General features: G+C 33.6%; 1 protein-coding gene across 3 annotated transcripts in view; it reads left to right on the top strand.

The window, feature by feature from the left end:
- ZNF800 (zinc finger protein 800) overlaps positions 1-13,509 on the top strand; it is a 40,027-nt gene that overhangs the window by 15,062 nt on the left and 11,456 nt on the right. The window contains exons 4-6 of one of the 3 annotated variants that reach the window (XM_042971392.1): positions 354-497; positions 2,676-4,368; positions 5,613-9,725. In XM_042971392.1, the coding sequence (XP_042827326.1) occupies positions 354-497; positions 2,676-4,368; position 5,613 (1,838 nt within the window). In that variant the 3' untranslated portion in view covers positions 5,614-9,725. Of the gene's footprint in view, positions 1-353; positions 498-2,675; positions 4,884-5,612; positions 9,726-13,509 lie in introns of those variants that run through there. The other 2 variants (XM_042971403.1, XM_042971387.1) reach the window with 2 other exon arrangements.

Raw genomic sequence — 13,509 nt, 5'->3', positions numbered from 1 at the left:
TTCCAGATCTATTGAATCAGAATCTCTGGAGGTGGGTCATGTACATCTTTATTCCCAGGTCATTGTGATGATCAACCAGATGTTGGAGTGACTGTTGGGATATCCTAAGAATTGATTGGCTGCTGAATTAGAAAAAGAATATCAGTTTTAGCTGTCATAATATTCAAATGATGATGCGATTTTGCTTAAAATTTAGTTTATAACTTAGTTCCGAATACACTATGGTAGAAGTTGGCAATGTCTGTATTTTATTTTCAAAGAGTAGTTGCACTTTGGATTGTCAACAGTGGTTGCCAAGTTAAAAGTGCGTGTTAAAGTTATCTTTTGTGTTTTCTTTTTTTTTTTTCCTTCAGGAACTAAACAACTTAAGCATATTTTATTAAAAGACGTGGACACTATTTTTGAATGTAAATTATGCCGCAGTCTCTTCAGAGGATTACCAAATTTAATTACCCATAAAAAATTCTACTGCCCACCAAGTCTCCAGATGGATGACAGTAAGTTTTATTCATATATTCAGTTATGCATTTTATAGTTAGTTAAGTATTCATATACTGTAGCTGTATGTTTGTGTTAAAATGGTATTGATAATTTAATGATGGAGAATAAAATTAAACACTCGACTTAATGTTTTATTCATTTTCTTAGATAGGTACTTTCATATGAGCGCTTTTTGCTTCGGTTTTTCTAAAGATATAGGAGGTTCGATTTATGAGTATATTTATTTGTATTAAAATACTGGGTATTGTTTTTGAATGTTTATGTAGACCAGATAGTATATATTCAGGATTTTTCTAAGTTAAAATATGAGTGCTTTGAGGGACTATTGATATTTTTCACTTTCACTTCTTTAACAACGTTTTACATATGACTGTTAATTTACTAAGATTACTGTTAAGTAAATGAGGCTAGAAATAGGGCAAAGAATGAGTAAATGAGTTGATTTCTTGGGGATGGTGAAGAGCATTAAAAAATATTAATCATTCCATTTTTTTCTGGGTCTTGGTTTGAAGATTAGTTTTGTTCTCAGTTAAATTTATTTATAGATCAGTCATTTTATCAGAAATTAGATTGTCTTATAGGCTAACTTGAGATCTGAAGTAGCTTTATGTGACAGAGGCAGGTTGAGGCTAATAATGTCTTTGTGGAGCCACATGTTTGTTGGATTAAGTATACCGACCATGTACGATTAAGTACGCAGTATACATAATGGTATTATTTTCTTGCTATAAAGAACTGGTACAAATTCCTTAAAATATTTTATTAAGTAATAGGTTACATTCATTATGTCTTGTTCAGGAGTTTAACTCTTTGCGGACTTACAAATTTATAGAATTTGTTTTCTCGGTTTGATACTATAGTTGCATTATAGATTTTGTGTACTTTTCAATTTAACTTTTTTGGGATAGGAATGAAATGAAAACTCCAAATATCTAAAGTACCACTTTAATTACTAGCATGAAGTTGATATAAAGTATATTATAGCACATAATTGAAACAAAAATTCCTCTATTTGGAAATTTTTCTTACCACTGTTATATCTTGCTATACTTGTTTTTAATCATTGAGATATAAATGAAAAGGCAGTCTATGGGGATAAGTTTTAAACCTGACCTTTTAATAATTGAAGTACTAGTAGAAAATTAGTTATTTCTGATAGTTATTCTTTGCAATTTTTTAGTGTAGAGTTGACTTTTAGATATATAGATAAATGGATTTGTTGGATTATTGTGTACTTCTCTTGGCAATACTCACTCTAGAAATACTTCTGTGAAAGTGTTATCCTTCCTGTAGACACTTCTTTATCCATTTTAATTAGGAAGATCACTAGAAGAGCAATAGTGAATCATTTCTTGATTTCTAAATGGATAGCCAGATTTGATGCTGTATTTGTGGCCAAATTTTAGAGTTGTGTGTGGAAACATAACTAGTGTTAGATAGTTCTGGGATATATAATAGGAATATTTGGTTTCCCATAAGGGATGTAATTATTGTACAAATAAAACTAGCTCTGTTTTTTGAGTAAAAATCTATAGTTTTTAATCAGTTGCTTTAATGGTATTGTGTCATGTTAAGAAAACATTGAATAGGACTGAGTTTAGCACTTCTATACATGTCATTCATATTTATATCCTACAGATTTTTCTTTTCCAGTTCTATCAGATGTCTATACAAGTAGACTAGATTATTTATTATGGATTAAGTTAATAGGACTGCTGTTATGTTTCCTAAAAAAAGAATCACTTTTATATAGAATAGTACATTCTTCATGATGTTTTATCCATCTTGGGTTGTAAGAACTTTGATGTGCCTTTGCGAGCCTAAAAATTTTAGACTAAAAATTTGAAATACTGTTTTTATTGTTTAGGACACTCGTGTATTTGTATTAAGGGCACTTAGAAGTGGAAGTAGCTCTTCAGATTGCATTTATTCCTTAACATTTGTGTGCCATGATGAGATTTTAAATTAATTTCAGTTTAATTAATACTAATTTTTGTAAAACTACATTAAATGTATAAATTATAAAATACAGAAAAGTAGATAATGCTCATAAAAAAATACAAACCAGTAATGTAATAAGTTTTAAGGTAGAAGTTCATAATACAACTTTAAATATTAGAGAGCTAGAGCAGGCTAATTATTTCAGATTAAAATGTTGTTTTTTTTCTTAACAGACCTTCCTGATGTAAATGATAAACAAAGTCAAGCCATAAACGATCTCCTAGAAGCCATATATCCAAGTGTGGACAAGCGAGAATATATTATTAAGCTAGAACCCATAGAAACTAATCAAAATGCAGTGTTTCAGTATATTTCAAGGACTGATAATCCTACTGAAGTCACAGAGTCAAGCAGTACTCCTGAACAAACCGAAGTTCAAATACAGGAAACTAGCACTGAACAGTCTAAAACAGTACCAGTTATAGATACAGAGGTGGAAACTGTAGAGCCCCCTCCTGTTGAGATTGTTGCAGATGAAGTTGCACCTACATCTGATGAGCAACCTCAGGAATCACAGGCTGACTTGGAAACTTCTGACAATTCTGATTTTGGTCACCAGTTGATATGTTGTCTTTGTAGAAAAGAATTCAATTCCAGACGAGGCGTTCGTCGTCACATTCGAAAAGTACACAAGAAAAAGATGGAAGAACTAAAAAAGTACATTGAAACACGAAAGAATCCAAACCAGTCCTCTAAAGGACGCAGTAAGAATGTTCTAGTTCCATTAAGTAGGAGTTGTCCAGTATGTTGTAAATCATTTGCTACAAAAGCGAATGTAAGGAGGCATTTTGATGAAGTTCATAGAGGACTAAGGAGGGATTCAATTACTCCTGATATAGCAACAAAGCCTGGGCAACCTTTGTTCCTGGATTCTGTTTCTCCTAAAAAATCTTTTAAGACTCGAAAACAAAAGTCGTCTTCAAAGGCTGAATACAATTTAACTGCATGCAAATGCCTCCTTTGCAAGAGGAAATATAGTTCACAAATAATGCTTAAAAGACATATGCAAATTGTCCACAAGATAACTCTTTCTGGAACAAACTCTAAAAGAGAGAAAGGCCCTAATAATACTGCCAGCAGTTCAGAAATAAAAGTTAAAGTTGAACCAGCAGATTCTGTAGAATCTTCACCCCCTTCCATTACCCATTCTCCACAGAATGAATTAAAGGGAACAAATCATTCAAATGAAAAAAAGAACACACCGGCAGCACAGAAAAATAAAGTTAAACAAGACTCTGAAAGCCCTAAATCAACTAGTCCGTCTGCTGCAGGTGGCCAGCAGAAAACCAGGAAACCAAAACTTTCAGCTGGCTTTGACTTTAAGCAACTTTACTGTAAACTTTGTAAACGTCAGTTTACTTCCAAACAGAACTTGACTAAACACATTGAGTTGCACACAGATGGGAATAACATTTATGTTAAATTCTACAAGTGTCCTCTTTGCACTTATGAAACTCGTCGGAAGCGTGATGTGATACGACATATAACTGTGGTTCATAAAAAGTCATCCCGCTATCTTGGGAAAATAACAGCCAGTTTAGAGATCAGAGCTATAAAGAAGCCCATTGATTTTGTTCTAAATAAAGTGGCAAAAAGAGGCCCTTCGAGGGATGAGGCAAAACATAGTGATTCAAAACATGATGGCACTTCTAACTCTCCTAGTAAAAAGTATGAAGTAGCTGACGTTGGTATTGAAGTAAAAGTCACAAAAAACTTTTCTCTTCACAGATGCAATAAATGTGGAAAGGCATTTGCCAAAAAGACTTATCTTGAACATCATAAGAAAACTCATAAGGCAAATGCTTCCAATTCACCTGAAGGAAACAAAACCAAAGGCCGAAGTACAAGATCTAAGGCTCTTGTCTGGTGAGGAACAGTTACAGAGTTTTGCTTTTTTCCCCCCATCGAACTAAAAAAAATCATTTGACCATAATTTATAGCTGGTTCCATTTTAATACATGTTTGCTTCCATATATCTTATGGCATTGGGAACTGCAAGAGTAATGTGCATATTGCATTTACCTCTTCAGTGACCTTTATTCCAGTGGCTTGGGAACAAAAGTTAACTTCAGAACTTATCTTCCACAGGACAATGCATTATAGTTCTAGGTAGATGGCACAGGGTCAGTGCTTTCCTCTCACTGTTGTAAAATATATACGTTTATATTGGCTTATGTTTACAATAGAAGTCTTCTGTTTAACTAACTTTGCACAGGTTTAATTTGATTTAGTGACTTAGTCTACTAATGAATACATTGTAGGAAAAGTTAAATATATTAGAATGAATTTGTGAAGGCGATAATTATAGGAAAAAAGTCTTTTGAGGCACTGTAATTATTGTAAAAATTAATCTGTGACGGCTAAATAAAGTGCTGCACTAAGAAAAAGAAAATCCCCAAATTGGATTTAGAACAATTACATTTATTATTTATGTTTAACATAGTGCTTCCAGTCAAAGGGGGGAACTTGATAAACAAAAGTTTGGATTTTTTTTTTTTTCCTTCTCCTTAGGAGTGTGTGTTAGTTACTGTTTTTAGTTTTGATCTGCGGAAAAAGTGATTATTTAGGTTCAAAATCTTACTTTTCCCTTTTTGTTTAAACAGACTTTTTGTGATCATTTCAACATAGTTAATATTATTAAGTAGGTTTTTTTGTTTTTTTTTTTTTTATCTTTTTTTGTGGTTGTGCGTTGCAAGAAAAGGAAAATCCCTATTGGGAAAAAAGAAAAAAAACTACTTTTTTAGAAGGTTTTGGAATAAATGTAGATTTTTAAAAATGCAATATGAAATAAGGAGTAGACTCCCTCTACTTGTTTTTGCAAGTCTATCTATATTTTTAAAAGTTTACCTTCAGTACCTGTGTCCCCTGTATTAAGGCATTTAATATATTTAATTAGTATTAAATTAGTTTGGGATTCAGGTTCTAAGCAGTATACTTAGTTTGAGTACTGAGTAGGTTAAATGTTGTGATTTGAGTATCACACATGTTTTTATTTGTGTGGAAACTTGAGGTGAAACCATCCTTTAGAAGTGATTTACTGTTGTATAATTTTTAAAACAAGGTTTTATTGGTAAACTCAAAAGTGTTCATTTATTCCCATTTCTCCTCAGATAACTTCAAGTGATGTACGAAAAGGTTTGGAGTTCATTTTTGTGGAAAGACTTTAAATTGGTGTTAGAACCACTAAACGTCTTCAAATGGTACTATGAGAAAAAAAGGAAAAACATTTTCATAAATATTCGACTGTAACTGCTGTTTTCTGACTAAAATAATAACCATCTAACCACTTGTTTCTAAGGCACTGCCTCTTCCAGCACTTTCAAGTAGCTGTGACATTACATATTGTCATCACAGTCCATCAGCTAACCACCCTTGACCTTGTGCATTTGGTCTGCAGTTCCTACAAAAATGTTGCAAATTTTGTTTTCCAAACAATTTGTTGATTAAAGCGATCAACAACCTGAAGAATATATCACCACTGGTGATTTTTAATTGACAGAGACTTTATATCTTAGTGACTTTAGTTTTGTTTCACTTTATTTGGCAAAATTTTCATCTGAATTGTACACATCTATTTCCTAGTGAGTGTATGTTAGGACCAAAAGAGAAATTAGTATCAACATATTATAAATATTTAGCCTACTAAGTATTTGTAATTATTTTTACATTCATTTATTTCTAACTTGTTCTCCAGCACTTAAATGTTTGAAAGTTTCATTCTAAAATATATTCAGCAGAAAGTTCCAGTTCATTTTCGTCCATGGATCATTATTTTTATTTGTCAACATCTGAGGTTTTTATGAAAATTAAACATTCCCCTTTTTTTCTTTAAATTTTATACAAAGCACTTTAATAATAGATGCAACTTAATTTTTCAGTTTCTGTATATTTTTTTTTTAAAGACCACACATTTACTAATGTTAGTATGAAGGTAGTAAATAGCTTACTGATATTTTATGGATGCAGACAATCCATGCACAACCACTTCTTATGATATTAGTTTAATTCTTTAAATATTGCTAAAAAAGGAAGATGGGAGTATAAACCCTGAAGTTTTTTCTCCCAAGTAAAATCTTAAATGACTACTTTAGATGATATTTGATTCCTACTGTAAAATTTGGAAAATAATGAATTCTTGTCCATTTTTGTAATCAAGATTTTAGGAAAAACAGAAGTACATCTATCTTTATGAAATATTGGGCAGGTTTTTGTGTATCAATATTTTGTACTTTTTAGGGAATATTTTATTTTTTAGTAATTTTTGTCAAATTCTAATTTTAAAAGGTACAGCAGAGAACATACCATGTTTTTATATAGGTTCATACCTGTACTTAGGAGGGACCCTGTCCATCTATATACTTCTTGTAAAAATTTTAAAGTGTTGAAGATCCACAAGGTCATAATAAAATGCTTCTATAGCTAGAAAAACATTTACCCTTCCCAGTGCTTTGCACTAAAATATACTGTGAAAGGAAACTAGAAAGACTGTAACTGTTGCTGGAAATGTTCTATATTGAATGTACATGCTCTTGTTGGAAAAATGTACTATATGTGATGGAAATAAACCAGACTCAAAATTATTTCAGCTAAATGTGCTTCAACAAAGGTGCATTGGTTGAAACTTAAATGTTTTATCAAATTTAAATTTATTCAGTGACTATGAGCAGCTACACTTGAATTATACCCTAATAGTTTTATTTTTAAGAATTAGAGTGATAATTTCTCTTTAATTTAAAAACAGATTTACTTTTCCACATATGGAAAACTTGTACTTCTATACCTAACTTTAATGATTAATATCATAATATATTTAGGGAACTAAATGTGTAGGTGGTATTTCATTTATAAACCATCTTCATTAGTTGTACATTATTAAATCTGTATGTTTGACTTTTGCAAGGTGTTATCTTTTATACATTCTTACACACAAGACATCTTCCAAAGATACATTCCAGACTTAAGTACCTACAACCAGTGAAAAGATACGAGTATTCCTAAAAAGTTTGGGGGTAGTTCTTTGCTACAGCCTCTCATCTATATGTCAGCCTATCGTTCTCTACTTTACTTGTTAAATACCGTAGGGAATAAAGAAAAATAGCCTGATGTTGATGGAGGGGAGCCCAATTACTGGAATTCCTTTATTTCAACTCCCCTATTTCCACAATACTATTCATAGTTTGTCTCCACCTATAACTCTAGGCCCACAGAGCAGGAATTTCGAAGGAGGAATTGAGGGTTCCAAGGACTGTCAAAAGGTTTCGTCTGGGTCTTAGAGGAAGAAATAGAACTATGTCAGGATGCGTCTGTCTAAATTAGAATTGCCTAGAGAGATTGGGAATATTTTATCATAGTAGCCAAATCAATGGATCATGGCAGAGAGGAGTTAGAGGCTAAACAAGTTTAGAGAGGTGGAATGAACAAGTAAGAAGTTATTAGATGTTCTTTGTTCTTCCTATTTCTTTCTGGTCTTCATCTTTATTTTTTGGTTTTATTTTGATTCAGGATCTGTCTTCTCAGAGGCTGAGGCTTGAGACTCTTAAGGAGAAGAGTCCTAGGAAATTTGTGGCAGAAGCTTTTCTGCATGCAAATATAAGCAAATATTTGTAGCACTTTTTGTTGTGGGGAGGAGTAGTTAAGCAGGTAAAGAGCCATCAGAAACTGCTTATTTTATATTAAAACCTATCTTTGGCTACCAATTATATCTACCTTTGCTATTATTTGATCAATCAAGAGTTTTCCTGTAGAATTCAACTCCTCGTTTCCTGAGATACATTCCATACGTCGTAAGTGTGGTGGAAGAGGAAAAACAATGAAAAGTATGGCTTGCATTTCAACTTCATAAGTTTGGGTAGTGCAAGTGAGAGCTGGATGAGGTATGGCTGACACTGGGCAGGTGTTTATTAGAACATGGAGATATATACCTTGAATGTATGATAACTTTTTTTTTTTCATGTCTCTGTTTCCCCCTCTTTCCTCCCAACTTCAGGAAGAAAGCCTCCTCTTGAAGAATATATATATTCTTTATTCTTGTAGAATATATAAATTCTTGGCCTACTTTTGTACATATGAGCTGAGTTTTTGGCTTGTATTATTGAAAAGTACTTCACTTTTTTTAGGGATATGTATTTGTTATATTGTTTTATGATCAATAGGCTGTTCTACTCATTTTGCTTGAAAGAGCCCATGGATGCAGTAGCAGGGAGTTTTGTGGTCTTTCTAGGGCTTGAGTTTACCAATAGGTGTTATGGCAAGAAAGTATTGAGATAGACACAAGTGGCTATCATTTCCTATTGTGAAGTTGCAAAAGATGTTTTCAAATAGCATGACCTCTGAAAAAGAAATGCTTCTTAAACTTTAGAAATTAGGTTTCCAGGTTTCCTACAGTGGCCAATGGAAGTATTCTCGATCCTTAGTTAGGAGTTTTAGAAGTTCCTTTTTTTAATGGAATTCATAGATTACCAGGATTATGATTTAGCTGTGACTCTAAGAGTTGATCTGAAGCCGAGCTCTAAGATACGTGTAGCAAAATGTTGGCTGTTGCATTATACAAAATCCTTCTGTACTCTGTGCTATTCTTTCCCTCTTCTCCAACTTTAGAAACCTAAGGATTAGAAAGAAGTAAGGATCAGCAGTCTTAAGAATGGCTGTTGTTTGGTTTCTAAGGAATTAGGCACATGGTATAACGTAGAATAAAACATGTTTCACTTAAACTCACCTGCAATTATTTTGACTTTTCTAACTTTCAAATTCACTCCTGTCTCCTAGAATTTGTTTCTGTACTATTTTACTCTGAGTTCTCTTCTGAATTTCTGGCTTTTCTTTTTCTTTTTTTTTTTTTTTTTTTTTTTGCTTCTCTACCAAGTACCAAGATAGCAAAAATGTTTTTTGAGAAGGTAAGAGGGTGGAAAGTCAGCTCATTTCTTCCTGAATATTTGTCATTCTAAATTTGATTTGTCAGGCTTATTATTTCTTTTCAAACTGATGCTTCTGCATATATTCACCACCATGCACCCCAAGCAGAGGTGAACTTAATGAAGACCATAGTTGTGTCTGGTTGGGAAAATGCCTGAAGTTGGAGGTTTTACTGTTTGTGCCCACTCAGTAGAGTTAATTTGCTTGATTGTTTATATTTGAAGTCAGGGACTATGTCTTGATAATTTTGTTTAGTGCCTAGCACATTTTCATGTATACGCAGGCACTGTGAATAAAAACTTGATATTCAAGTGAGTGGTAGCTTTTTCCATCTCAGAATCGTGCTGTCATATACTTTGAGACTTCGGGTTTTAATTTCATAAACTTTTAATGTTTATTTATTTTTGAGGGAGGGACGGAGAGAGAGAGAGAGAGAGAGAGAGACAGGCAGACAGGCAAAGAGGGAGACAGAGAATCTGAAGCAGGCTCCAGGCTCTGAGCTGTCAGCACAGAGCCTGACGTGGGGCTTGAACTCATGGACTGTGCGATCATGACCTGAGCTGAAGTCGGACGCTTAACCGACTGAGCCACCCAGGTGCCCCATCATTTCATAAGCTTTTATTATTTCAATATTGATTTTACTTATTTTAGAAAATGCTGCCGGTACTAAGATGATAGTTTGTAATAATAAACAGAACTCTTCATATTAGATAACAATAATGAGTATTCATGGAGTGCTGACTGTATGCCAAGTACTCTGCTATCCTTTACGTGCATAATGCCCCTCATCGACCAAGAAGACCCACCAATAAGATCCACCAGTAAGAACTGTTACTTCATTATCTCCATTTTATAGAATTCTGAGTTTCAACGTAGAATTTCAGTGATTTACTTAAGTTCACATAGCTAGGGAATGACAGAATTGAGACTTGACACTAGGTCTTGACTACAAAGCATGTGCTCTTAATCCGTGCGCGTTACATTTGCACATTGTACTGTTTGCAAAGCACATCTACCACATTACCTTATTGGCAGCTTAGTGTAATGATCTGGAGCTAGATGAGTTGGTGAAATTTTTGTATCCACACATTATTTCCTGTGTGGCTTTGTACTAGTTACTTAATCATTCTGTGTCCTAGTTACCTCATCTGTGAAACGGGGATAATATCTACCTTACGGGGTTCTGAGGATAAAATGAAAAATACGTGAAACATTTAAAGTAGTGCTTGGCATGTTACAATAAATGTTGGATATGGTTACCATAAGTGATTTTCATAGCATTGGAAATGTGTAATGTTTTTATTACCACTTAAAGTTTAGATTGAAATGGGTGCATTAGAAGAGAACTTTATTGCTACACATCAGATTTTAACTCTTGCTTTGTGTTTAATTGGGACAATGAAGACAACCGACTGTATTATTATTTGCTGTCAATTTTCTTCTGATCAGTTATTACTAGTTTACCATTCTCATAAATTTTTCACTCATCTTGAAAAAAGGTATTAGGTAGTTTTAAGCACATTCATTTTAAGTTTGGCTTTGTTTTTATGGTTACTCCCCAGAATAATCCATCTGTCTTAAAATTCTTATTAGTATCTGTCCCATCACACAAAAATTTTATTGTTGGTCATGTGCAGAATATTGACATGGAGCTAATATTAATTGATTAACATAGCTGAAACATTTCTGTAAAAGTATATATGCAGTACTATTTGAAAGAAAGCTTCAGTTATGGAATGAGTAGATTCTTCAGGAGAGCATGATTTGGGCTAAGTCAGGAATTTCTTGGGTAAATGTGTCATGAAGAGGTAAGAAGTGGTACTTTCAAAAGTCTTATCCCTGGTAGTCATTAGTGGCAGTACTCCAAATTTCACCGAGGCCCAAGTACTGTTAGATTATCTGCCGAAAGGGTTTACGCACATACCCAATTGTTCCTGCTTTTACTTTTTTAACAATAAGATAATGATTTTAGAAACTTTTGTATTTAGGGACTTGTATAATTTGCAACACCAGAGAACGTTTGTCCCTAGGTTTGGATGAACCTTCGTATTCTGAACTTCAGATCAAGTGCTGGGGTTCCAGCGCCTGTGTTGTATGGCTTCTTAGTGATGCTGGTACTCAAATACTTGTGTCAGGTATCTGGAGCATATTCCTGGCACACAAAACACTGTGATGCGTAAGGCGTAGAATGATAATGCTTGAAAAAATAGCCAAACCAAAATAAACCAAAAAACAAAAACAAAAACAAAACCCTTACTTTGAATGCTTGAGCAATAATAACATGAAGCTATCCGGGTGTCCTGCTTTATATAATCTCAATTAGCACTTTCAGTACAAGAGTGTGTAATGATGTTACGTTGAGAGGAAAAGTTATTACACCAAAATGAACCCTAAGTGCATGGAACTGTTATTACAACTCAGGTTTTGAATATTCGTTTTTAATCTCTGCTATCTGTGGGATTATACTGAAAATAAATTAGCTCTGAGAAATGGAACTGTGGCTTTTAGTCAGACTTTCTAAGTGTGCAAAAATATTTTTTTAAAGAAGTTTGAGACTCTTCTTGCATAGATTGGGCCTTTGGTAAACCTGAACCCCAAAATACCTGTTAGGTGTGACTAGTAGCTTTTATTTTGGATGGAAGGAAAAAGCAAGGAATGCTTTTCTTCTAAGAAAAAAAATAGTGAAGCACTAGGTAGATATTGTATGCACAAGTGATTGAATTATATGAAAAAATACTTTTAGGGAAAGGATTTTTATGTCATTTCCTTGAATTTTTGACATAAGTTGTTAGGGGCTTTTTAGAAAAGCTTCTGTAGGAGAGTGGCTATGTCATTTTCAAGCCTTTTGATCATTGGAGATTGGTTGAATTCCTTGAAATTTAATGTGCTGGGCATTTGCAGATGGTTGAGACTTTCTGAGCTTTGTCCTTTCCTTTGAATGGGCAGGCTTCAAGGTGATAAGATAGTCTAATGAGAGTGTCATAAAGATGGTCAAAAACATACTTAGTGAAATTTATGCATAATTTTCAGTGTATCGTCAAGTTAAACTTTTTCTGAAACATTTTCACATTTTTCCAATTTGCCCTTTCTTTGCTTGTCCATCGTGACTAGTCAACTGTTGTTGCGTATGATTATGAGAGAACAAAATCACTTATTTGCCATAAAATGTGGACATAAACAGATTATTGTACACACAGGAGGAAGAGATGATTTTGTTTCCTGTAGCTCCCTTGGATCTCTTTTTAATCTTTAAGTGCACAATTGTAATGATATAAATTGTTAAATTTAAAGGTTTAAGATACATCTCTGAAGCCCCACCCCCCCCTTTTTAAAAACGGTTAACTAGAGCAAAGTAACAGTGTAACACTGTGTCTTCAAATCACAGATGCTACAAGATGGAACTAAGACCCACAATGCTTAGATTACCACCCACCCAGTTTGCCTTGTCATCTAATTGCAGCTCTGTTGAGTGTATGTGCACTCATATATAAAAATACTGTGCCATGCTTTATTTTATTTTATTTTATTTTATTTTATTTTATTTTATTTTATTTTATTTATTTTATTTTATTTTATTATTTATTTTTGGTTGCAAACAGAGTTTTACTTGGTCTGTAGCTAGTAATGAAAGGCTTATTAGAAAGCTTCATGTGGGAAAATAAGGGAGATTGAAACTGGCTTCACCATATAGATTTCAACTAGGTGTTAACAGAACCTGGAAAAAATCAATGCAGCTGTAGTGACTGGGTATGGTCCTCTTAGCAGCAGCAGTATTCTCTGCTGTTATTGCCCTTCTCAGACTCTGTTTTTACTTTTTATTTTTAAACTAATAACCTTATTCTGTATCTTTTCAATGTGGTTATAACTGCCTCATTACTTCTGCTGCCTGCCTTCTCTGCTTTTCAGCTACTTTCCATATAGCTCGTAAGAAAAAAAATCTGATTAAGTTAGGTTTATTCCCTGTCGGGCAAATCTCCCATGCCAGGTCTTTTCATCGGTTGCTGGCCATAAGTTGCTCTTCATAGATTGGCTGCTTTTGGGATATGTGCTCCCCCATTGCTCCTGTCATTGGTGATCACGGTGGCAGAGTCAGTG

The sequence above is a fragment of the Panthera tigris genome, chromosome A2 (genome assembly GCF_018350195.1).
Source record: "Panthera tigris isolate Pti1 chromosome A2, P.tigris_Pti1_mat1.1, whole genome shotgun sequence".
Classification (NCBI taxonomy): Eukaryota; Metazoa; Chordata; class Mammalia; order Carnivora; family Felidae; genus Panthera; species Panthera tigris.
Note: the sequence above shows the minus strand (reverse complement) of the source record. Positions and strands in the feature narration are given on the sequence as shown.